Source organism: Grus americana, chromosome 1 (genome assembly GCF_028858705.1).
Source record: "Grus americana isolate bGruAme1 chromosome 1, bGruAme1.mat, whole genome shotgun sequence".
Taxonomy (NCBI): domain Eukaryota; kingdom Metazoa; phylum Chordata; class Aves; order Gruiformes; family Gruidae; genus Grus; species Grus americana.
The window spans coordinates 99,452,853-99,480,016 of record NC_072852.1 but is presented as its reverse complement, the minus strand read 5'-3'; the positions used below and the strand labels follow the sequence as shown (position 1 = coordinate 99,480,016).

General features: G+C 41.2%; 1 protein-coding gene across 3 annotated transcripts in view; it reads right to left on the bottom strand.

The window, feature by feature from the left end:
* EPHA3 (EPH receptor A3) overlaps positions 1-27,164 on the bottom strand; it is a 235,338-nt gene that overhangs the window by 196,802 nt on the left and 11,372 nt on the right. For all 3 annotated transcript variants that reach the window (XM_054846606.1, XM_054846622.1, XM_054846615.1), the window contains exon 2: positions 20,122-20,186. In XM_054846606.1, coding sequence (XP_054702581.1) covers positions 20,122-20,186 — 65 coding nt within the window. The remainder of the gene's footprint in view (positions 1-20,121; positions 20,187-27,164) is intronic.

Genomic DNA, 27,164 nt, shown 5'->3' with positions numbered 1-27,164 from the left:
GACTCCTGTTGAATGGTAACTGTGAAACTTGCTGGTCCTCCCACCCTCACAATACAAAGCAAGACCTTATTCCACAGCTGAGACAGATCTGGGTGTGACCAGCAGGTCGAGGGAGGTGATCCTGCCCCTCTACTCTGCCCTTGTGAGACCCCACCTGGAGCACTGCGTCCAGCTCTGGGGGCCCCAGTACAGGAGAGACATGGAGCTGTTGGAGCGAGTCCAGAGGAGGGCCACGAAGCTGATCAGAGGGCTGGAGCACCTCTCCCATGGGGACAGGCTGAGAGAGTTGGGGTTGTTCAGCCTGGAGAAGAGAAGGCTCCAGGGAGATCTCATTGTGGCTTCCCAGCACCTGAAGGGGCCTACAGGAAAGCTGGTGAGGGACTGTTTATCAGGGAGTGCAGTGACAGGACAGGGGGTAATGGGTTTAAGTTGAAGGAGGGTCGATTTAGATTAGATGTTAGAAAGAAATTCTTTACTGTGAGGGTGGTGAGGTACTGGAACAGGCTGCCCAGAGAAGCTGTGGATGCCCCCTCCCTGGAAGTGTTCAAGGCCAGGTTGGATGGGGCTTTGGGCAACGTGGTCTAGTGGAGGGTGTCCCTGCCCACGGCAGCGGGGTTGGAACTAGGTGATCTTTGAGGTCCCTTCCAGCCCAAACCATTCTATGATTCTATGATCTTTCAGCAGCTTAGCACACCAGAACCAAACACAGAAGGAACTAGATAATACATATGAACAAACTCCTATTCCATAAAATTGGTCTCAAATGTGTGAATCCAACGTCCTAAACTGGTAAACTGTATTCACAAAAAAATTGACAGAAGAGCCCCTGGCAGGTCAAGGTACTGATTACTTCAGAAATTCAAGAGCAGAAGCTTCACCTCCATTTCTGTTCTTGGGGACTAGATGCAAGACGCAGAAAGAGGATAAGGAAGGAGAAAACTTACGTCTCCATGATAATCAATTTCATTCAGGTCAAAATCCTAAAATAATACTTTTAATGAAGAAGTAAAACATTATCATGGGTGTGTGTCCATGTACCACAGCTGATAAAGTAAAAATTTGCAGAGAAGGAACTCCCACAGCACCCAAACATTAGCACCACTTTTGCAAATTCCCTAGAAAAGGTAGCCCACTTGTCATTAAACTGCACACACACTTTCCCTGCATACTCAGTTCCCACTCTCCCCCTTCTTGTTTGTTGTTTCTTACATAAACATGGAGGCCTTTTTGCCTTTGCTCCCAAGCATCCTCTCCTACCTGCAGTGTAAGCCACATTGATGGAGCAACCATATTTCTCAAAATTTGCTGCTAGAAATCTTTGCATGACAAAACATGCAAGCTGACTCAAAAGCGACATGTCCACAGAAGTTTGAAACCTTAATAAGGAAAGTGCAACATGTAGGAAGATAAACGGACAGACGAAAAACCACTCGCACCCAGAAGAACACAAGTTGACATTTAAAGACTTAAGTAAGTGTAAGAACTAGACTTACGTTTACTAAGTTCTGTGACCCACTGCTGAGATCTGATTTAATCTTCATATCACTAGAGTTTAGGAACACTCCTAAAAGGAGATGCTGTTAATTTTGACAGACAAAAGATGCTACCCATGTTGAAAAGGGAGACGTGGTATCTTTTACATTAACAAAATGTTTTATATTTCTTCTCTGCAGCCACAGAAAAGCCTTCTCATAAACAAAAAAAGAAATTTAAAAACTGCTTCAAGAAAGCCAAAATAGCAGTCTTCCATAGCCAACTGGACTCAATCAATTCCTGGACTGATGGATAGAAATAATACACATTACACAGCACATACAAGTTTGTTGTTGTGTTCTGACATCCAGTTCTTTTACAGCTGTGACCATATCATCTTTTTGCCTCTGTCAGAGTCAATTTGGGCAAAAATTTAATTTTCACAATGTATACATGACAATTAACTACTTTCTTTTTGGGTTTTCTCTTCAGCATTCCAGAAACAACCTATCTGTGAAACTACGGCAGAAAGCACTTGAAAATTAATTCATTGAAGAAACTCATCACAAACCAAAACTGTCAAGACTTATGCAGCTCACAGGTAACAAGTATGTACTGTAAGGCTATGAAATAGGTGCGTTTTTTACACAGAAAAGGCTGCATACAGTATTGAATGTATGTAACTTTGCAGAGCCATCTGTTTATCAACTACTTTATCAGGCAGAATAGTGCATGGCTATAGAGTGCATGGCTATAAGACTGCATGGCTACCTGCATTTGTGTGACCTTCATAGAAAAAAAGACCACAGAGAGCTTCTATGTCCATAAAAGTGTAGGCAAAGAACTATTAGAATTTTGCTTTAAATTGTAATACTTTTGATCAGGATTCTGTATTCATTCTACCCAGTAATGTATCTGCTGAACCTTGGAGTCTTTACTTTTTTTTTTTTTTTTAGAAAAAAAAGAAAGAAAAAGAAAAAAGAAAAAGAAGAAAAAAGAGAGAATTCCCAGTGGCAAAAAACAGTGTTTTGGAATGGCACAGAGGTCTCATAGTTGTTGGTTTTTTAATTACTCTCTCCATTGAACAGCACAGAAAAAACAGACTTGAAGATACAGAACAATGCCAACTGTTTTAAATCCACTGATAAACTTTTTAAAATGTTGTATCTTAATGTTAAAAATCAGAGCCAATGGTAAATTTTTACTCTGTCAACTAAATAAAATTTTATCTGGATGACACAAAGGCAGTTACGATTTGGGGCAGACATTACAACAGGATCCAGCAACTGCTGCCTGCTTACCTTGTGGTCTCCCAACCCTACCCTCCACCACGCCATTCTCATCCCACAGCTACTTTAGAGGATTCAGCAACTAGCCGGAAAGTAACACCCTAATGATACAACATGAAACTGCTGACAGCTTCTGACAGAATTACAGAGGTCTGCTATGGAAGGAGTCACTGCTCTCAGAGCTGCTCTTTGCACACCTTCGCCTGTCAGGACCCCCAGGAGCACAGACAGCCCGTCGGAAAGAAAGGACCGTGCTGCCATGTAGACTACAGGGCATGAAGCAAACGTGGATTCTCATCTACTAGTTTAACAAACAGCAGGAAAAAAATATTTAATTTGTAAGCTATATGGCTCGTGCTCTCAGTTCACAGCTTGCTCATACATAGAGTATTTTAGAGTAAGATTGCATCCTTCATTTTTCTTTTTTCCCCTCTTCCTGAATGTCCTCTCTTTAGCTCTTATCCTTAGTTCCATCTCCTTCCGTGCAACATTTGCTGTAGACATCTATTACATTGTCATCGACTGTTTTCCCCCATATCCCTGTTCTTTTCAGTGCACAAAATGCCAGGTGTCACCAGAAAAAGCTAATGCTAAACCATTCCCACTGTCAGTTAGCCCAGTATGATTTTTCTTGCATTATTCTTGGTTTACACATTTTTAAGGCATTTGTGTACATTGAAACCATTCTTTAATTTAATTTTGGTTTTATGCAAATTCCACAATAATTAAATTATTCTGGGTTATTTCTAAGATTTTTCACTTTTTCCTTTTTTTATTGGCCCATTCTCTCTCAGATAATACAATATGTCTTTATTATTTATTTTGACCTTTTGGCACTCCTACTTTATTATCATTTTAATATTGCCATTAACCATTCCGTAACCTTTCCAGTTGTCCAGTATACTGTAGACACTGCTCACACCAGTGATTGCTTATTGCACTTCTGTATTCATTCTCTCTTCACAACAAAGGCATTTATAGCCATTTTGAACCAATGATTTCTCTTCAGACACTTATTTCACCTCTGTCCTTTCCAGCCATGACTTTATCCCACTGAATATCCAGCACAAAATGTGGTGCCAAAATATAACACTTTATATGCATTTCAGTTCATCACATTTACAAAACACTACTCACATTTAGGATGACAGAGGTGGGGGGAGGGGGGAAAGGCTACATTAACTAGTCTCTTTGTTGTGTTCAATGCAGGATTATTACTTGCATGAAGTCATATTTTACTCTTAGTTACAATGTAAATCCAACACAATTCCTACGTCTAAAATGGGTTCACAGGTAAGTTAACAACTTTAATACGCTATAGACCCTAGAGCTCTGTCCATCCTTCACTTTGTCCAGTGATAAACTTGCTAGGATAAAAGTGATTCTGTCTCCTGCTAAGAATTAAGCTTAAGAAATTTATGAGGGTAACACTTCTAGACATAGTTTTCATTATTCCTCTTCTGTTTTTCTACATAAACTTTTTCAAGTACCCCACATTGCTAAAAGCATTCAGATAGGAAGTAACCATTCTATGATTCCAACTATGACTGGTATGGTAATGGTTCTGATGCTGCTCTGCTAGGAAGCAGACACTTTCTAACATCATATCATAGAATGGTTTGGGTTGGAAGGGACCTCAAAGATCACCTAGTTCCAACCCCCCTGCGATGGGCAGGGACACCCTCCACTAGATCACGTTGCCCAAAGCCCCATCCAACCTGGCCTTGAACACTTCCAGGGATGGGGCCTCCACAGCTTCTCTGGGCAACCTGTTCCAATGTTTCACCACCCTCACAGCAAAGAATTTATTCCTAACATCTAACCTAAATGTACCTTCCTTCAACTGAAAGCCATTACACCTCATCCTATCACTACATGCCCTTGTAAACAGTCTCTCTCCACCTTTCTGGTAGGCCCCCTTTAGGTAGTGGAAGGCTGCTATAAGGTCTCCTTCCTTCTATAAGCCTTCTTTTCTCCAGGCTGAACAACCCCACCTCTCTCAGCCTGTCCTCATAGGAGAGGTGCTCCAGCCCTCTGATCAGCTTCGTGGCCTCCTCTGGATTCACTCCAACAGCTCCATGTCTGTCTTGTACTGGGCACCTCACAGCTGGACGCAGTGCTCCAGGTGGGGGTCTCACAAGAGCAGAGTAGAGAGGGAGAATGACCTCCCTCGACCTGCTGGTCACACTGCTTTTGATGCAGCCCAGGACACGGTTGGCTTTCTGGGCTGCAAGCACGCGTTGCCGGCTCACGCTGACCCACCAACACCCCCAAGTCCTTCTCCTCAGGGCTGCTCTCAATCCATCCTCTGCCCAATCTGTAGTTGTGCTTGGGATTGCCCCAAGCCACATGCAGGACCTTGCACTTGGCCTTGTTGAACTTCATGAGGTTTGCATGGGCCCACCTCTCAAGTCTGTCAAGATCCTTCTGGATGCCATCCCTTCCCTCCAGCGTGTCAACCACACAATACAGTTTGGTGTTGTTGGCAAACTTGCTGCGGGTGCGCTCGATCATCTTGTCATCTGACATACCTCAAGGACTGACGTGGTTTAGCCCCAGCCGGTAGCTGGGTGCCAGGCACCGCTCACTCACCCCTCCCCGGGCGGGCTGGGGAGGAGAACGGAAAAACAACAAAAACAACAGCAAAGCCTCGAGGGTTGGGATAAGGGCAGTTTACTGGGACAGCAAGGGAGAAGGAAACAATCAACAACAGCACTGATAACAGATATTCACAATGGGTGATAACAAAGAACAATTTACCGATCCTATGACCGACCAGACGCTCAGCCTGTCCCAGAGCCACACCGAACCCGCCCCTGCCCGACTGGCCCCCTTTTATGGTGAGCGTGATGTCACATGGTATGGAATAGCCCCCGGCCAGCTTGGGTCACCTGTCCTGGCTCTTTGTGAAATTAACTCTAGCCTTGCCAGAACCAGGACACTGTCATATATATATAATTAAGAAGCAGCTGGTCACTTCCCACTCGCACCTCCAGTATTTTACTCCTAGATCACTTTCTTCTATATCATTAACAGCAGATATCGCTGAAGTTGTTTATTTTTCAAATACTATTAATACTCAGTGCAATTTTTTACCAGGATACAGAATCACATTTCAGTGGAAAACATAGTGAGCATGTACATACATCCTTAAAGTGTTTCTCTCTTACATGCAGAATCACATGCTTGAGATTTTCTAAAGGATGTTAATTGCTAGGAATATAAATATTGACTTTCAAACATACACATACCTCTAAGGTTTTAAAATTCTATCCATGTATTATGGTTTTATGCAGTGAAACAGAGATGTACATCCTGTGTGGGGTCATACCTATCACTTGCCATTGCACCTCACGTACCATGCCTGAGAAGCCCTCCAAAGTCAAAGGAAGCTTTCTATAACAAGTAATTCCTATGCATCTGAGAACGAAGGAAGCCTGGCTTCCTACAGGTTTTATCTGGTGCTCATCTGACTTTAGGTTTAGGGATGCAGAGCTTTATCTAAATGATTTTCCTAAGTTGGACTTTATAATAGCCATTCCTCCATGTAGATACTGCAATACTTCATAACTACAGCTTGAGTGGGGCTACTCAGTGGAAGACTTAGTCCTTCTTACATGAAACACAGGAATTAAGTATGTTTGAGACCTATGCTGCCTGGCACCCTCCAGTCAAATGTGGCTGAAATCAGAAAGACAGTCTTCAAAAGTTATTAGGGATGGATTACTAAAACCTATTTCCTTTATAGATCAAGCTAAACATGGCAGAATTCAATTCTAATATTGTAACTGTGTAAATGGTCTTTTTTTCTTTTCAATTACATATTATAATTTTTAGTAATACCGTGTACAGGAGCATGTATCTGTACACACATATGTTCCAGAGTCTTCAACACCACAGCTGAAGAATGTCCTTGCACTGACAACACACCTTACAGGATCTTTCAACCTTTGACAGAAGGTCACCAAATCAACTAAAGAATGCTTGCATCCTAAAAGAACAGCTGGGATATAAAGCAATGGAAATTACATTCCTCCAAAATACCCAACAACTCTTGAGAACACACACAGTTAATTCTGCACAATCCAAAGCAGAACACTGGAGAAGACTTCTACACTATTCCCATCCTACTGGAGCTTCAGGAGCCTCCAGGCCTGGCAACCAACTATATCCAGCAAACTCCTCCGCATGCAGCTGGTAGAATCTCCCTGTACGTAACAAGAGGAAACAAATGACCAAAGCATTCACTGGCTAGAAAGACGGACAGGAACACTGGTCTGTTCTTCCTATAATAGCGAAGGAAGGAAATTCATCGGTAAAAAGATAAGCTGACTGGAATGCTGTCACTCACAGTTTTGCTTTTCTCTTCCTCTCCCTGTTTTATAAAAAGATAAAAAAAAAAAGGAACAGAAATAGTGTTTCTTGTCCATTTCCTAGGTCTTTCCTGGATGAGTACCTTTTGTTGAATTTGAACAGGCAAATAAAAGAACTTGTAAGGTTTTAATTCAAAATCTCTGTTTTACAGAAGAATGCAAAAGGAAGATATGAATCTGTATTTAAATCAGTTTTGCTAAACAAAGCATAACCAAAGAGGGAAAAAAACCAGTGCCCTAGTTACTAAATGAACTTGATTTCTAAATAAAACACACTGCAAGTGGCCATGCCAAAACTTGTTTACATTTGGTCACAGCACTGCCTTTAGCTCAACTAGTAAACTAGGTTAAACAAACCTACATCACATTTGACCAATGCTTGTAAATACCTCTAACATGCACCAGTTAAAATGCATATGGTTTAAAAAAGTTCACTTCCAAACATGCCAGAAACGATTAAATATACATTTTATATTTAACATAAAATAGGATGGCAGACATAATCCTGCAAACTTTTGTACATCAGTCATTGCAAGAGTCCAAGGGTATACCTTCAGTTCACATACTTCCTTGCCCCACTGTTGAATTCATTTTTAAGAGGACATAAACACAAGCAGATTATATACTTAATACAGGCTATATACTTAATAACAGATGATATTACTCTTTTACGCCTTCTATATGGAGACCTACCATTCTTCAGATTAAAACACAACTCCTAGCCAAGTAAAACTGTATTTTCTTTGCTCAGTCCTCAAAAGTCACTACATTTCAACCTACATAACACAAATTGCAGACCTTTCACTTTGTGTCTCTATTAACAGTGCTTTAACCAAGTAATTTAGCTCTATGAGCTCAATGCTGCCCTCCACCTCCTAAATCAAGACATTGCACTAGTGCAGTCACATGCAACAACTGAATTTTCAAGATGTAGTATGCCACTTACCTATTAGTTTTCCTAAAATCTGAGGAACACCAACACTCGGCATTTACTTTCTATTTCCAAAATGTTTTCCATTCTCTCAGTTTCTGCTTACATTTTATTTATCAATACTTTAAAATAAAATCACAAACTCTTCAGGAACTCAGAAGTGGGGTAGCCCACAGTCCACCACCCTCTGCTACAGCACAAGACAGACAATGCATAGCCTCTCTTAAAACACTATGTAAATTAAAGATGTGACAGTACTGACATTCAGTAAGTGGTTTGTTCCAAGATTTGGGAACCATTGTCTGGCCATCCAATCCCATCCTCTGTGCTTTAAAGCCAGTACCTCTGTTTAGTCACGTGTACTTTGGAGATACCTCCAGTTAGCTCCCAGTCTACAAGACAGTAATAATGCAGGAGTCCTATAGTCCTGGCAAACCAGTTACGTAGAAGAGGGAAAGTTTCCACCTGGGTTGCATATTTATTTTGTGCACTACCTCATCACCCCTGCATGTCCTTCATCTACATAGTACTTTTCTACCAATCTTATTAACGTTCACCCCTCTGGATGTTTTCATTGTAAGAGGATGTTCTAATCTGAAAACCATTTACTTCTGAATATAGGCTGCTGAATTACAGTGCCATCAAAAGCAGCACAGCTCAGCTTCTCCTCTAAACATTTCTTCAGGCTAAAACACTTCTACATAAATGCTGAACAGTTCAAACATTTATTACCAGGTTTCAGAGCAAAATTAAGTTACCATCATGGATACATTATGTTTATTAATAAAGTGTCACAAAAATATTAGTGAAAGTTAAACAGGTAACACAAGGATATCAGGCAACATAAACGCTCAAGTTCCAGTAGCAATGTTTGCTTTGCCAGGTTACACATCCCGTAAGTTTGATGGAATGCATTGCACATTATGTATCAAACTACACGGGGCCAGGAAGAAAATTAACTTCTGAAGTTCTGGTTGGGATTTTAATTTGCATTAATGTTAAGTGAAAAGTGGAACAGCAAGAAACCTGTTTGTTTGAACTTCTAGTAAATATTTACATGTAGGCTCATGAAGGCAGAGCTTTGAACAGATGACAGGCATAAACGTCACTGAATAAATCTCTCAAGTACGAAGGAAGTAGAGTCACAGGGAAGCTAGGAGTTAACCCAAGGTCTCTCCCTCCCACAGAAGCCAAAGGGTCCTGCCTTTTCTCTGGAACATGAAAGTTGTTGTGGCATTTTTATTCCCTACTGCCACATGGGAAAGAAGCTCCAAGTTTTCCAGATGGAAGGCAGCAGGAATAGCTCCACAAGCAGTTTAAATCCAGGTTGCTTTCTGCAGATTTCAGTCTTGATTCTTCATTTGCCCTAACACCTGACACCTCTCTCCACACAGGCTTTGACTGTTTAATGTCATTCTACCCAGAGTTCTCATCTTCAGTTCAGCTGCCATTACATTCATAGACCTCTTTTTTTGAGCCCTATTCACCCTCAGGAAACATGTTTGCCTTTTTTTTAAAAAAAAAAAAAAAAAAAACCAACTCAAATCCAAAAATCACTCCTGCTACCAAATCTTAAACAAATAAAATCTCCCCTTTGGGCAGAAAATACAAGCTTAAGATTTTTTGCTATCAAGGAAAAAGCTCTTAAGATTGGAAAAGGCCTTGAAAACATTCAGATTCTAGATAAACATGTCTGCCATTGTAAGAGTTTTTGGATAACAAGCTAGTATAGGACCAGACCTCTCATTTTTAGGAGTTGTGGACAAGCAAGCCATACTATACAGGTCTAGACTGAAACACTTGATCAGTTACATAGATAAGGCACCTACACTCCTACTTCATCCCATTCTTGGATTTTTTTTTTTCTGCCATCCTAGTAGAGGTTTTCCACATCTTCATCTCCCCCAGTTAAGGAAGCTAGTATCGTGATGAGCATGTCATCGTAACTAATAAGACTGCTCAATACCAAGACAGAGGACAAAACCACGTGATGTGAGGAAGCAGGGATTGTTCAGTCTTGTAAAGAGAAAAAGCTAAGGAGTGATCTAATTACAGACTGTAACAACTTGAAAGCGACTTAATGCAGCCAAACTCTCCTCAGTAGTGGCAGATGGTGTAAGACGACAAAACAGCCACAAACTGTGTCTTGAGAGATTCAGATTAAGTATCAGGCAGAATTCTGTCCACTGGAAGCCTGTGCAGCACTGAAACAGGCTGCCTGGAGAGGCTGTGTTATCTCCATCCTCAGAGGCTTCCTAAACTTCACTACCCAAAGCCATAGCTGTTGACCTGATACGACGTTAGCAGTAGTCCTGCACTGAGCAGGAGATTGGATAGACTAGATGGCCTCCTGGCAACTCTTCCAAACAACATTTTATGATTTCTCTGACGGTCTACATCTCAAACTGACACACATTTCAGTATCAAGCTTTAAAAAAGATTCCAAGTGAAAAGTAGATTCTGATTTATACCATTCTGCAGCCTGATCCATAATCAACACTAACATTATCAACCTCTCCCATCAGTCAGAATTTTGGGGCAACATCAGAACTTGAAGTTAATTCACCACAATTTTTTGTCAATATCAATGAAGTCTAAACAGGCACTAACTAAAGGATACAAAACACATAATTCCTACCATTCCCTAGCTTTTCTATACAGAAAGCACCGTATGTGAATGTTGACATCTGATTTAGAAACTAAGATTCAGCCACTGTAAACAGTAACTGTCCTGTTGATTTAGAAGATTCACTTTAAGTTTTTATTTTGTTTAAAAACAAGAACATAGATTCCAATTTTTTCCCTGGAGTCTAACTAAAATCAATTGTCAGCCCCCTGAGGAAGGATGGTGTTGACTGCCTCTCCTTGTCTAATGCAACAGCACACAAACCACATAGCAGCACAGCACTCATCTATACATACATGTGCTAACAGAAAACTAGCAATCATTCTGTGTGTCTTAATTACCCTTTGGGGCCTCTGAAAAATCCAACAGCTGGAAATAAAGTTCTAGTCTGAAAGACATCAAGGAATAGCAGTTAGGCAGGGAAAACTAACACACAGATGCAAGGACCAAACATCACAGAGTAAAACTCGCAAATTTCATCACTGTATTATCTACATAGTATCTACACACAGTGCAAAGAGCCCTTAACCCCAGCGTATCTTTCATAGAACTCAACCACTGATTAAAAGCAGAACACAAGTATAAACGTGTATTTCACCATAACACCTTCCTCTCCAAACCAAATCAAGTACGTGAAGAACTGAAATATCGACCACTTGCTATGTTCTGGAGCTGGACAGCATACCTAAAGAGAACCACAGCAGCTGCCTAAAACAACATGGCAAGCCTAACCAAGCGGGAGCCAAAAGCTGCCGGCCACTAGCCCATGCCCCCCCGTTGCCTGGGGGGCGAGTGTCGCTGGCGGAGGCACAGCCCGTCTCAGCCCCAGCGGGCGGCGGGGGCCGCGCTGAAGGAACAGCGCCACCTGCCGAGCCGCCCGCGCCGCTCCCGGCGCCGGGACGTGCCGCGGGCACGGGGCGGGTGGGCGCCCGGACGGCGGAGAAGGAAGGAGCGGGGAGGCCGGGGGCGCTGGGCCGTTTCGCTCGGAGCGGGCCGTGGCTGCCGTGCTGCGCTTGCTGAACCCGCGCGTCTTCTTCGCTTTTGAGTAATATTGACACTAGGAGGACCGTAACAGAAGCGCAAAGTGACATCTGAAACGTTGTCCTAGCCAGCCCCTCAAGTTTTTAGCCCAACTGCCCCCGAGGCAGCCCGTGGCCCCCTGGTAAGAGAGGACACCCAGAGAATCCCACCGCCGCCCGGCCGGGCTGTGGGGGTAACGGTTAGACGGGTCAGACGCCCCGCCATACTCCTCCTCAAACACCTCCCCGCACTGACACCGCGACGCCTGACTGAACCTCCGCGGCGCTCCTCCCTCACGGGCGCCCTCGCCCCCGGGGAAGCCTGCCGCGCGTGTGTCACAGCGGCCCCACGGGCGGCAAAGGCCCTGAACCCCGCCGGGGGCTCGCTGAAGGGGGCCCCGCGTAACGGTCAGCCCTGCGAGGGACCGCCGCTCCAACGGCCACAACAGCTCGCGCGGCCGTTTGGGCGGTAACGGCCCGCTGGCTCTGAGGGGGAGGGAGAGAGGGCGCTCCCGCACGGGCCTTCGCCCAGATGCGCCCGCTCCCTCTCCGCCGCTGCTCACCTGCCCTCCGGCCGCAGCCCCACCGCCCGCCCGGGGCCGAGCTGCCGCCGGCGCAGGGAAGGGAAAACGCTTTGCCTGCCTGAGGCGGGCCGGGAAACCCGCGCACCTCCTGACACCGCTCGTCTCGGGGAGCGCAGGCTGCTTCTCCCCGCTTCTTCTTCTCACGTTTTCGAAAGGCTGACAGGAAGGCTTGGGAAATCACTCTGGAGAAGTTAAAGTGTGCGAAATTAGGAAATTAACTAACAGAATCCTCAGGTTGTTTTCACAAACAACTTTGAAAGATTGGGGGGGGGGGGGGGAGAATAAAGCAACATGTGGGTCTCCTGCCTAGAAATTACTGCATTCTCACTCTTGCTATTTCAGCGTAAGAGCCAGCGAGCCATCAGTGCACTTATACGCCTACTTTCCAAGAACAATTTGAATTGTAGGAAATACTATCCTGCACGGAAAATCATTTCACACTGAATATTTTCAGAAATGTGGAAGGGAAAAAAAAAAAGAACGAAAACATATATCCAGAATAAATTACCTACCAAAACTATTTAGACCATAAACAATAATGCACAACTGCAGCAAAGCTATTGGGCAAGAACGTTTACGGGCGTTTTTAACTGGAGACTTATACTTACTCTTCTTGTGGTCTTCGTGTTATAAAACAGTCTTAGCGTCAACTGTACCATGCCCCTGTGATAAATAATGTCACATTTCATGACCGTTACTGTATTTACTTTGTTCTAGTCTGGTTTATGCAAATGAACTCAGCACAAAAGAAAATAAATAAAATTATAAAGTAAATGTTTCTTTACAAGGGCAAAAATATCTCATGGTGATGAGGCCATTTGAGAGAACTTCTCACAAACGGCCTACGTTCATGCTGACAGGGCTCACAGAAATAAAATTCTGCCCATGAGGAGAATGATGTCGTTTCTAAGCTTTGAAAGTTAAAAAGAAAAATTGGAAGCTGAAGTATCTGCAATTCCAACTCTAAATAAGATCTTTATTTAACTCTTGGAAGAGAAGCCAAAACTTGCTTTTTTTTATTTGAAACCACAGAAAACTGATACCCAACCTTCAGTAACCTATTACCAGTAAGTAAAATGACTGATGAAGGTAATGAAATATGGGGGGGTTCCATATTTTTCATTATAAAAAATGGCACAAGGACATTGAACTTATTGTACATTTAGCTTTTTGTTGTTGTTGCAATTTTTTCTTTTAAATAGAAATCTCATAATTTGAAGTAACATGGTAAAAATGCTAGTTTCAAAAGAAAGGAGAAAAAAGGCTTTCTCCCTCCCTTAATGATGATTGCAGAATAGAAATTAGCACACTTTTTACTTTATGTCAAGTTAAGAGCTGTTTTTAAAATATACCAAAACACAGTACCATTATGATCATATTAAAATTTTCAAATTAATGCAATACAGACTGTAATTATCAAAACACCACATCTAAAGAGTATCACAGTGCTCCACATTTTAAAAACGCATTTCTGTTAAGAGTTCATAACAAGAGATAGGCATAAATATAATTCTGAAGTAACATGCATGATCTCTATTTTTTTTCAAATCATTTCCCCCATCTGTTCAGTCAACTCCACCTAATTTTTTTGATTTAAACTTCCATTTTAAATGCATGCTTAATGCAAGCAGCTGAAGATAGAGCGCAGATGAAACACAACTCAAAGCCAGCTAAAGTACACCAACAGTACATTGTACCCTTGACTACTTGCACGCTGTTCTGAAGACATCAACGAAACTTCTGTATTATATTCAGAAAGCAGTATTAAACAAAGCTATCATCAGTTTAGCAACAGTCATATAATTAAAATCATGTGGCATATCTTATAGCTTTATATTGCTAAAAGTAATACCTATCAGAAAGAGGAAAAAAGTACAGTACAAATAAACTTATTTTTTATCATGTTCAAATTTCGTGTAAAAGAAGCCTCCAGAGACTGAAGAAACCACCATTGCATTCTGATTCAAGGCTTTGAATGTGAATGAAGATATTTTAGTTCCAAAAAAAGGGCAGATTTTCACGTCCCTCTCCAAAGCAATTCACTTTACAGTAATAAAAATAAATTCAAATAGTTTTATTTTAATAGGAAGAAAACCAAAAGTCTAAAAACAAGAAATAGCACATGCTTGATTACAGAAAATTGGAGGTGAAGGGAAGAACTTATAAAAGCTCTAGTAAAAGTGTTCTTATTTTTTAACACCATCTCTTTCATTATTTTGAAAAAAGGAGAATAAAATGAAACAAATATACTTTCAATGCACCCAAAACCAAATATCTGGGGGGGGGGGGGGGGGGGTAACAGTGGGATGGGGACAGGACACGACAAGTATATTAACCAAAAATTCATTCCGTGTAAGACAAAACCAAGTCTATGATTCACAAAAACAGAATCCCAAGTGGTTAGTTTGACTTTCAATTGCCAAAATGGTCTGCTTGCATTTCAGACCTGATACAGAAGTCATGAAAGGCAGAGTGAGAGTAGGAAATATGTAAGTTGTGAGACCACCAGATCTCAGGCAAAACATAGATAAATCTCGGTTTTAACAGCATGCATTGTTTTAAGAAGTACTAAGGAAATTCCACTGCTAACGAATAGGAAAAAGAAAGTGTATTATAGCGTAACATGCCCAGTTTTGTTTTGAAAAAACTACCTAATTTTTTATTGTACAAAGATACCTTTCAGTTTCAATCTTTTGTCTCATACCACTTGTTTGGTATCATTTGTTTTACTTTGAAACTCATTTTCACAGCCACCTGGTGATTTTGGTAATATTCCCCCCTTCAAATACAGTATCACTTAGAAGTTGACAAGATGAGTCCGGTGTCTCAGAGAAAAAATTAATACAGACCAACAGACCAAGCTGTCAATCAGTATCAAAAGAAAACTAAAATTAGGTTGTTTCATAAATTTTTGTATTTGTTGGCCTGTTTCAAGGTTTTTTTGACAGATCAGCTCCCCTAAGATGCTGTAGTGGTGTGAAAATAAGAGACACATGTAGGGAAGAGAAACTTTTTGTGTGCCCAACCGAAGGGAAGGCTGAAGCATGACACCAGGAAACCCACTGGCATTAAGGACCTACTGCAAAACAACCTTCAATCACAGGATACAATTAACCGCAAGACACAAAACTGCAGGAAAACAAACCTCATTATTTCCACCGCTCATAGAAATACTTAATATTGAAAACATCTTCCATATAAACAGAGAAACCTTCCATTCACAGTGGCCTGAATAACTGATTCTTGAATGCAGCTTATTTGAGTGCGCCTTAATCACAGGCAAAATGCAACTCTGTACAAGTTCTCCTCTACCTTCATCTAGTCACAAGGGATATCCAAATGCTTATTTAGTCAGAGTCTTCTTCAGTCACTGTGTTCATGATATCCCACAAAAAAAAAGCCAAAAAGTTTTTACAGTGCCACACATTAGCTGACTATTGAAACCAGAACGAATGCAGCCAGGGAGACTGCCAGTGTCATGGCTAGGCGGTAATAGTCTAATGTGACAAACTACTTTCAGGCTCTTGAAATTTAAGAAAGGAGGCATTTTCCTCATTTTCCCTTGGATTTTTGGATTCTAACCCAATTTCAGTTGATGGAAAAACTCTCACTAACCTCATTCACACATGGTCTAGCCTTCCTAGCACAACACAAACTATGACAGAAGCAGGGAATGTTATCCTGGTCTCCTCCAATACTTACGAACTGGTTGCCATTACTGAGATGATCAGCTTGTTTCGCCCAAACGATCACGAGAGTGACCACTAAGAAAAAGCAAAGCTATTCACATGAGATTTTCAAAGCACTTCAGTGCAGAGTGTCAGCAGCTCAAGTACGTGCCCAAAAGTTTAAGGTACTGAGCATGGCCAGCTTGCAAAGAAGTTAGATGGTTCTGAGGGAACTCAAGGACCAAGAAAACTGTCATGATCAAAGATAGTATCTTTATTTCCCAATCAGTCTTTTAAAATTTTGCCTACAATTTACTAAATTTGGTCATGTACATAACAGGTTGGGTTTGGGGGTTTTGTTTGGTTTTTAGCTTGGCTTAGTTTAATTTTTATTTTTTTACAATTATCTGTTACATGACAATAATAAGTGCCAGCCCTCTCTGGCTACAAGCAAAACAAGGTAAGTATGATTCCTCTTTTACTTTTGTACTGACTACATAAAGTGCCCAAAAACTTCAAGTCCATAAATGAGTAATAAACCTGTAAAGACCAAGTCACAACTTGGGTGACTGCAGAATGATGTACTGCGATTATGTCACAATTTTATTGTTTTTCCCAAACTTCCCAAAGAACATGGAGCTAGCGTTAAATTAGAAACATCTCTTACTAAAAAAAAAAAAAATGATGCTGAAACCAATACAACTACTTGCATGAATATGCAGAGCGGGATTTAGACTGTACTCTTTTTGTCCTGTATGAATTATCCATCACATTTCTATTGGATATTATTAAAGTGACTTGCTTTTTTATCCTCCCAACCCCCACATCTGTGCTGCTGTAATTTACGTGAATTGCAGTTAATGATCACTTGCGTTATGCTTAATCAGCATATCAATAATATACTCTGCACAGACTAAGTAGCTCTTCTTTCTTTCCCCTTTAATGAAACCTATAGAAATGGAACTGGTATTTGACTGATTGGCATTACAAAAAGGTTGCCTAGGCAGGTGCTGGAGATGGTAGCACAGGATACGGGCCTTGTGGCTGCTGCCAATCATGCTCAAGCATCAGCAAAGCCCGCTATTGTATTTTTTAATTCCTTGCTATCTAGAGGGGCCGATGTTTTGTACTTAGGGGACTTTAATGAGCTTGACCAGATCAGTGTTACTGACGCCAAGACTGTGGCTGTGTGGGATGGTTCAAGGAGAGATCACATTCTTACAGGGTGATATTATTAACCATGGTCTAAAACACTGCCATTAGAGCGTTCTTATGTGGGACACAGAAATCTTTGAATACAAATGAGCTATAAATCTTAACATGAATATTCAGGAATTTCTGGAAAGCTGTTATTATATATGCCCAAGTTGAGGCAGACTTAAAAGAATAAAGAACCACTGAATGCTGAAAATGACACCCAATTTGGGTTGGTTTGCCAGAAATCAATATCATGTATCGATAAGATAAAATTATTAACCTAGTAAGAGGTTTATTAAACACTTTGGCTAAATTATTTTTAAAAATTCTGTAAGTCACTGGCCTCAGTATACTGACATTTATGGCTTCAGATGAGAACACTGCTGCATGCTGGAGAAGAACTGGCACAACACCAATATTCTCATTTGTGAATCACAGCCTCAAGTGTAGCTCTATTAGCTTTACCTTGTAAATCACCGCTATGCTATTAGCAATCTTTCAATATGATGTGACATCTTTATTATAATGTTTTTCCACTAAAGTTTAAGTTCATATTTTAGTTAGCTCAGAGACAGATGCAGCCATATTTACCAGGTTTAATTAATTGACTATAAATAAAGGGCTGTAATAAGAAGGTGTCTCTTCCACATGATGTTCAAGTTGTCATCATTTTACAGCAAAATACTAATTCAGATAGGATAGATGTTACTATTTCTATACTTTACATTCATGTTTGAATACATAAGCTTAAAATTTCATGGTATTTTGAAGGCTACTGTTCAGTTTTCTTACAAAAGCACTCATAGTACATGATCTACATTAATTTACTGCCATGTAATTTTTAACTAAGAGTTTCATTAACTTGCAAGAACACCAGCACAATTCCATGATTTACTTTGGCTTACATACCTGTGGATATTAAATAAGAACAGCATGCATGGACACACACAAACAAGTTGTGCTGGGTTTACCTGACAAAATCTTGCAGAAGCTAATGAAATTGCTTTGAGAGATCTGGAGGCCCTTTTTGGTGGGGTACTGTAGCACATCTGGTTTTCTTATAGCCCCTGAGATACCCTGCATCATTCCCTACCAACTGCTTTAGGCATCCAAGGCAAGAGAGGCACAGCTGCAGGGAGCAGAGGAGAAGATCTGCACAGCTGCAAGAAGATGAACAGAGCAGAAGAGTGAAGGAGAGGAGGGCAGGGCAGCTGGGAAAGAAACGACAACAACAAAAAAAAAGGCTTTGCAAAAAAAAAAAGAAAAAATGCAAGTGGAGACAAAAAAAAAAACCTGATGAGCTAGAAATTGCTGGAGAGTTCCCTCTTGGACATCCTGTTTATAAAGGTTTCTTATTGGGAAAAGTCAGCAGGAACAGCCACTAGAAAGAAACATGAACCCTCTTTCCCACTTCTTCCCCATGAGACTGGAACAATTTGTTCAGAGACACAGAGAGAGACCCATGTATAAACTCAAAAAATAAACCAAGCCTTAATCCTTAAATGCCGCTCACACCTGCCTAACAATACCAAGAAGGCACTACTTTAATATTAACAACTGAATCCCATAAGGCAGAGATGCAAAAGTATTGTTACCACCCATCTCTGTAAAAGTGATAAAGGTGAAGTAACAGCTTGCCCAAAGCCACAGAAGAATCAAAGAGCGGATGTTCACGATCCTACAAACAAACCAATGAGCAAATACCTGCCAACACTGAGATTTCAAAACACAGTTGGTTTGGAAAAACGACAGTGGCTGGACCCTTAGAGCTAGCAACTCCTCGCCCTTATCAAGACTAGAGATGACATTTCGCAAGGATTTAGAAGTGGCAATACTCTCTGGCAGAGGCTAACTCGTAGGGTAGAAGACACAGGCGGAGATGCATGAAAACTTCTAGGAGTTGTCATCCCAAAGGTAGGAAACCAAAATAAGACTGCCATAGAGGAAGGAAACAAAGCACCGTGAGGTAGGCACAAGCGACAGGACAGCAAGAGAAGGAGCCACAGATCTCCCAGTGCCTTCTGTCAGCAAAGACTCGATGACACAGCCTTCTCTGAGGGCCAGGAAAGCGCCAGACATCAGGGCTTCAGCCTGCCAAGTGTTTGTTGGGTTTTTTGTCTGGGGGACAGAATGCAGGAATGCAAGAGTCTCATTACACGTCTGTGCTATGCAACGTAGGAGAGTAATGGGTTGTTCCTACACACAAATACATGTACGTTCCACAGAGACAAGAAGTTGGGGAGTGGTCACAAATCAGCACCGCTGGATGGCTACGCACTGATATTAAGTCATCAAAAATTTCAGAAAAAGACTGGTGGCAAATGCTACGTAAAAATAATGGAGTTAGCAAGTTCGAAAGCACAGATGCTCTAAGGCTGCACTTTTACTTCTCCAAATAGAGCACCTATTTTAATTAGATCTGGATACAAGGTAAGCAAGTTTAAAAAACCCCCAACACTTAAGAACATTATTTAGACATTTCTTTAATAACATTTTAACCCATAAGTAACAATACTTGAACAATTCAGCACAAAAGTTATTTGACAAGTACTTACATCACCCGCTTATGTCCACACATTTTTCACCTTCCACTACTTCCGTCTGAATAAATTAGCAAGTAATACTATGAAACAGTCCCGTGATACCTTTTAGAAATACACATTGCGATAGAAGAAGGAAAAGTGCCTAAAGACAATTTTTTTTTTTCCCTCAATGCACCTCTTGCTTTCATTTTCTTCAATAAGAGTGAGCTCTTCCCGGGGATTACATGCAGTGCGATGTATGTTCTAAAGAGAAGGCACCCTACCTATATAAGCCATACATTGCAAGTTTAGAGCAGACTATTTCTGAAGCTCCGAAGCAGCAGCGCTATTGCACAGCGTCCTCTGAAGAGGAAACAATGGTTAAATAGCACGTTGGTCTGCGGCAGCACTTTTCCATTTCACAGTCTAGTGAACTCACCCCATGTGATGGGTAGGAGATCCAGCCCAGCTCCCCTTGAATTGTTTTTGAATCCAGCAGATTAACTACAAAAGAAGACACAATGAAGAGGAATGAGTTTCATTTGCCTCTGTCCAGTTAACCCCGGTTACCCATACCAAAAGATATGTTTATTTGGGGACCTTGCAAAGCAGTTGATTTGTTCAGGTGGCCTGGCAGTTAGCCACAAAGAAGAAAAAGACAGACAAATGAAAAGAATCATCTTGTTTATCTTAAAACATGGTATGAACAGCAGACAGGGGAACTTTTCCAAACAAAAAAAGTGACAAAAAACAAACAATGGATCCCTGGCCAAATTAATTACAGCAGGGGGTGGGAACAGAGCGCTTTTATCAGCTGCACAAACTACAGCGTTTTCCCCTTGGACGCCTGAAATTTGGGTCAATGTACCTAACTACATAGGTGAGATCTGAATATTTTACTCATTATTTGATTAAAGGCCTGTATTTGGCATATATAATTTTCTCGGAATACAGGAATAAATAATGAATGCTGATTAAAGTCTTTCCTGTAGTTCTTTCTTCCTTCTGAGCTAATTTGTTCTCAAATTGTCTTGCAGTAGTGAAGTGTTTTCTAAATGTCATGTCTAACACATTAGATACAAAAGTAATTATTTACAATGTTACAAGTTCAGACAAACCTACTTTTAAAGAGGGCCCTCAATTCATTGTTAATCTTGCTGTTATCTTTGTTTTCCAGAAGCATGCAACAATTTTCAGAGTAAGAAGATTTTATTTGTAAACAGTCCGATATAGACATTTTCCAGTCAATCAAATCACAGTGGTTTTATACCCATTTTAAAACATGACAGATAATTTAAAATAAATAAAAATTAAAGGCTATTCGTCTTTGGTATTTACTTGTTTTTTTTACAAGCACAAAAATAAATTCTGTTCCTTACCCTGGCCATATAATCTCCAAGTGCTTAATCAACACAGTTCACTAGTTCTTTAACATGAAGCAGAACTTGTGAATTGATACAAAGTATCATACAAAAACCCCCAGCCTCTCTACAAATACAAACCAATGAAGTATTAGTACACAACATGGCAACACTGTTTGCAATCCGTGCACCTTCAGTATTTATTAGCTGTGATTTTGGCTTACTTTCGTTCACCACCACCACCACTTCTTTTTCCTTCAATATGGAAATTACTGACAATGTGAAAAGAAATAAATCACATCATATGCAAGGGAATTTGAACACCTGAGAATGATGGATCTATTAGAGGTGGCCACTGTAGCAGCCTGAGCAGCTTCAGCTTCTATTTGTAAGCCTGAAGGCTTGTCACCGCTCCCAGAACCAGATGGTCTGGGTATTGGTGCTCAGAGAAAATAAAATAATAGGACTGGGAAGGGAAAGGATGAGGGAGATTATGAATCTGCTAAGTTCAGCTATTTGTATTATTTCATCATTCTCCTTTTAATTGCTGTTTAATTTTGGAAATAAATAGAGCCACGAAGGCTTCCCCCCCCCCCCCCGCTGTTGGGATGTACAGGAGGAGATACAGTATGGAAAACAGGTGTACAGTATTAGAAATAAGACCATGTCATAAACAACCATAAATATACACATTTGTCTACACATGCATTTGTGTTGCGTATATATGCAGTGCTATACTAACATCAATGAGCTGCTCTGCCGTCTCTGTGAGAAAAAAACGCTTCTCCCTGCAGTTATACACTCCTTCAAAAGAAAACGACAGTATTTTCAATTTTTACCTACATCAATACACAAAATATCGTTCCTAATCTTACAGAAAGAACACAATCTAGTATTATATATTTCTTAGCTCTGAATTTATCAATAATTAAATTCTCAATCACCTACACAAAGAAAAATCAGTCAGTCCTTTACTGAGTGCATAGAGCCCTAGGCAGACTATTCTGCAGCAAGGTTTGCAACTATAAAAGGGAAATACTAATAAAAATTCAAAAGGAAAATGTGCACTTCTTTCTGGCATGACTACAAATTCCCACAGATTATGGATCTCCTGGAATAAGACACGTTTGTTGTGCATCTGCAATATATGGTGGTGAAGGAAGTATGACGTCTGAGGTAAATTACTTGGCAATAAGTCGCTAAGGCAAATCACTCCGGAGTAAACTTAAGTAACATATTTATTCTTTAAGAATAAGCTTCTTGAAAACACGATCGCAGCCACTCCGCAATTTATGATTTCGGTCCAAATTAATCAGCCTCCTCTGGAAAAACCCACAGGCCAGAGACTCCCAACCTGGTGGTAGCTTCCCAAGCAGCCTAGCCATCAGAGCATGCCCTCGAGGTGCCGACCACCACACAGCACCACGGTCCCCACCTCCCCGTGCCACCTCCCTGCTGGGCAGCACCACCGTCCCCACCTCTCGGTGCCACCTCCCTGCTCCCGGCCTCTCCCTCTGAGCAGGTTTAGCAGGATACCAGGCACTCCTGTGAGAAGTACTTGCAGGCATCACGACAGGGCCATGGGGGCAATTAAATATTCAGTGCGAGCCATGTGTGCCCCACGACAGGTGGATGCCCCAACTTGCGTTGCAACACACTGAGATCAAATCTACGACATTAACGTTTTTTCAGCCTCTCTCCTTCATTCCATCTTCCTGATCTTCCTCATCTCCTTCAAACTGGCACTGCTACACAAACTACTCTTCCATGCTCATGTATGTGTTATTACATTTCAGAAATCCTGAGAAGGAAGGTTATCACACTGACTACAGTAGGATTCTAGTTCAGATGTGAGTCAAAGAATGCAAGTAGGTACCTAAAAAGAGTGATGTGGATGCTCCCATTACTGACAAAAAAAAAAAAAAAGCAAAGCAAAGCTACGTTCCAGACCTGTAACTTTATTAATCAGTAATTTTGTGCTAAACATATTTATACGCTTTCATATTGCACAGTCTTCAACTTCCTCCGTTTTCATTTGCGCAAGACGGAACAAAGCTTGTCATGACATGTAACTGTTTAATAGCTATCAGAATAAGATCAGAAAACTTTAAGTTCCTTCACCTACCTAGCCACATGGTCTTCAGTGATTATAAAGACCATCCATTCCTTTTTTTTTTTTTTTCTGGGGGGTGGGTGAAATGCTAAGAGATAAAAGACTACGGGAGGCAAAAAATACCCAAAGAAAGAAAAACATAATTATACTGACCCCCTAGAGATAACTGTCGCTTTCCCTGAATGCCTTTATTATTTGTCTAGTAAGAATTATATTACAGGCAAGCAAAAACACAGAGTAGACTGAGTGCTGAAATTGTTTAGAATCCAGTTGAAATTCATACATACTTTTTCCCTATTAAAAAAAATGGAAAAAATACTTTTCACCAGAAGTGTACTGTTCTTTAATAGCAACTAAAATGTAAGCCATACTTCCTTTCAGCTGGTCACCTGAAAAAAATGCCTCCCTCTCCCTGAAAAAAAGCTTCTATGACACTCATTCTTCCTGTGACTAGAAGAGAGGGTTTTACACCTTGATAGAGAGTAAACAATTAATACAGAACTTACAGGTTGCAATGATCATTGTCCCTAGACAAAAATGATAGGGAAGGGTAGTGTTACATTTTGTCATCGTACATCCTAATATTAAATATTCATCTGGAAATTGAAGGAGAAAATAGTATTTCCCTACACTAAGACCTAAGAAATACATAAAGAATAGATTAGATATTAATTGTCTGATTTTTTTTTTTTTGCAAGGATTTGTAGGATTAGGTAAAAAGTAAAACATTACACAAGCAATTGATTCATACAATGATCACTCATTTCAAGTTCCTTCAACCCTGAAATATCCTCTAGCGTAACAAAAGGCAACACTTAGTTCACAAAACTGACCTGACCGATTCACAACGTGTAACATGAAGACATAGTCAGTCAGATCAGTGGGCATACATCAGCGTGACCCTAACGTTTTCCCACATACAATTAAAGTTGAATGAAAGCCAATGATAAACGTACTACAGTTGTCTACAGCCACATATTTACCAGATGAAAGAGAGAACTGCAGAGAAGACAGTTTAACCTCTCTTGTGGGGCTGTCCTGTGCAAGGTGTGTCTTTAAGACAAAAACAAATGAACAAACGAGGTCATCTTTCGTTGCAAGTGTAACAACCAGGTACTCCAGAACAACTGGCCCGGTGAAGAGCAAGGCTGTGCCAGGCATCGTGGCTGCAGGTCAGAGATGGTCCTAACTTCAGGGTCTGATCACACACAACTCTCGTGTTCTTAAATGGGGTACTGGGGAACAGAAGAAGAGGAAGGATTGGCATATTACGTCCCCAAAATAAAGCAAATAACTCTTCCTCCTTTCTAACTGTTACCGCCTTCCAGAAGAGAGTGAAGAGTTAATTTTACAAGTCAGGCCACACGAAAGAGAATCAGGATTTCCAGGCTCTTTCTGAAGCTTATGTGCTTCTCACCCAACTCATTTGCACTCCTTGTATCTCCTCCTCCTCCTGCAAAACTGCGTGAGTATCATTCCGCTAACTCTTACAGAAATCTCTGAGGTTCACCAGCCAGTTACTAAGGGTAACTCTTAAACTAGCTGAAGAGCCTTGTTGCTATCAACGATCCTGTCCGACAGAATGCCTTGAAAAGGATCACTGGTTATGCTAAGGAGATGCAGAGGAGTGCTCATTAAACAACTTTAAAAAAAAAAAAAAGTGCTGTCTAATAATCTCAGTGTCCTGCATTGGTTCTCATCACATAATTAACTCACTTTAAAACTAGTGGTAAGTATGAGGGAGACTTTACTGATATTAAAATATTGCAGTGCTACACAAATTGAGCAATCATCACTTCTGGCTCTCAAAAAATCAGTGACTTGGTCCTTCCATCCAACAGCCTTGCTCATGTACCGTACGCCATAGCTACTTCTGCCAAGTGGCAGCAAAATGCCAATTAAGAACATGTTCTCTTTTCAGAAGTTCTCTCCTGCCTGGCTCTTCTGGCCTTCCCCACTCACAGCCACAAGACAAAGCATTATTAGTTCCCTCAATATGCGCTTCTGCCCGCGGGGGTAAAGATGAATCTCCTTCCAGCACCTGGAGCAGGGATGTGGATGTGAATCGCAAAGCTCGATCGATCTCCTTTCTGTGGCATCAGGCAGAAGACGAATGAGGGCTCGGGTGGGATTTGACACGTGGGACCACTTGCGCTATCAGAAACTGCTTCCAGTTTGAGGGTGACGGCAGAGGGCCCGCCGCGAGGCTCGCTAACAGCGGGTTTCATCACGAGTACGTAATGCCAGCGAAAGAAAAAGAACTGTAAAACTAACAAGATACCTGAATATGTTCTGAAAGCAGCAGCATTTCCAGAAACACGTGGAGTAATGACCGCTACACAGTATAAATACCTCCCCCAGTAACAAATACACACGCAAACCTCGTGCCAGGTAGAACCACCCCGAGATCCCCCTCACTGCCTAAGAAATGGGGAGGAAAGCCTGCTAGGAGGCAACTTGCAATACCTAAAGAACCACCTACAAACAACTTCACCACAGGAAAGCATTTCCAAATCAAATTCTTTACATAGAAAGTACAGAGTAATAGTCAGTGAGGTAAAATATATAAAATAGTTCTTCAACTAATTAACATTTCCAATTAAAAGTTTAAAAAAAAAAAAGGAAAGAAAAAACAAGAAACCACCACTGTTTTGTGCTTTCCTGTTTGGCATCAACTGTCAGTTTAGAATACGCTAGTTAGTTATTAAAAAAATGCTAACAAATGGGAAAATTAAATTTGCTATGCAACCAAAAAAAAGAAAAAAAATTGGTGAATGCCCATAATTGAAACGTGTCATATAATCCTGAGCAGCAAAGAAAATAGTTTGCGGCAGGAAGTCAGCCAAAACTTGGTTTTGGGGTGGGACAGAGCGGAGTCAGCACAAACCCTGACGTACATTTTTAGAATGGTGGCTTCTTCCTGGCTAAAGGGACTTGCACCTGGATTTTCACCCACCTACGGGTACAAATCTGAGTCTTCTCAAATCTCCGTTCCCCCAGCAGTGGTGAAAGTGAAATAAGAGGAGCTACAGCAGACCAGCCTTGTGTCTTTGGCGTATTCTGAGGCTAGAAGCAACATCTACAGACAGACAGGCCAAGCCCAGGCAAGGTCAGAGTTGCACCGTGGTGCATTCACCGTAATTGCCACAAGAATCAGCTGTCATGCTGATGTTGCTGAAATCACGCTGAAATTTGCTAAGGTACACCACAAAATCTTTGGGAAGGGACAACAAATAAGTAAGTAAAATCAGTAGATGAGAAACCACTCCATGAAGCAATGCTAACCAATGCGATACTCTCTTCATGGGAGGGTATTCAACAGTGAAGCTTGGTTCTAAGCAGCAGGCTTGAGGCTTCATTTGCTGCTTATCCACTAGCAAAAAAGTCAAGTCTGCTGTGATTTTATGGTCCTACCTTTCCCCTCAAATGTTGCAATGAAGATGTAACTATTGCTTGGATGAAAATTACCTCAGCGTAAGAGAGATGTGCTAGGTTCCCCCATCTACTGGCTCTGCTTTTACAGCTGTGCCTCCCTCCGGCCTGGGGTACCCTAGGAGCAAAGTGACACTAAGCTACAGAGAGTAAAGTCTCCTAAAAACAGCCAACAGAACACGCTTCGTAACACATACCCAACCCAAAGCGCCAACAAAGTTTGGCCCATTTACTACACAACTCTTTTCCAAATGTGAGATTTCTCAGTGAGATTTCTGCTCCAGCTCAAAGCCAGACTACAGTCCTCCGAGAGGCACAACGCTGTGAGGTCTGCACTTTCAACCCTTCTTGCCTGTGCTGTTATACTGTACAATACAAACATGATTTTGTGCAGAACATTACAAATTTGGCAACTGTCATGTTCAATCCGTGGTTAAATTGCTGACTGAAGAACCCCACCTAGGCGGGGGCAAGAGATGAACAAAAGAGGGAAAACCAAAATGAATAAAAAAACAGTTGCTCCAATAGTGAGCAAAGGAATCTTCACAGAAGACAACTGGATAGCCCAAGCCTCCA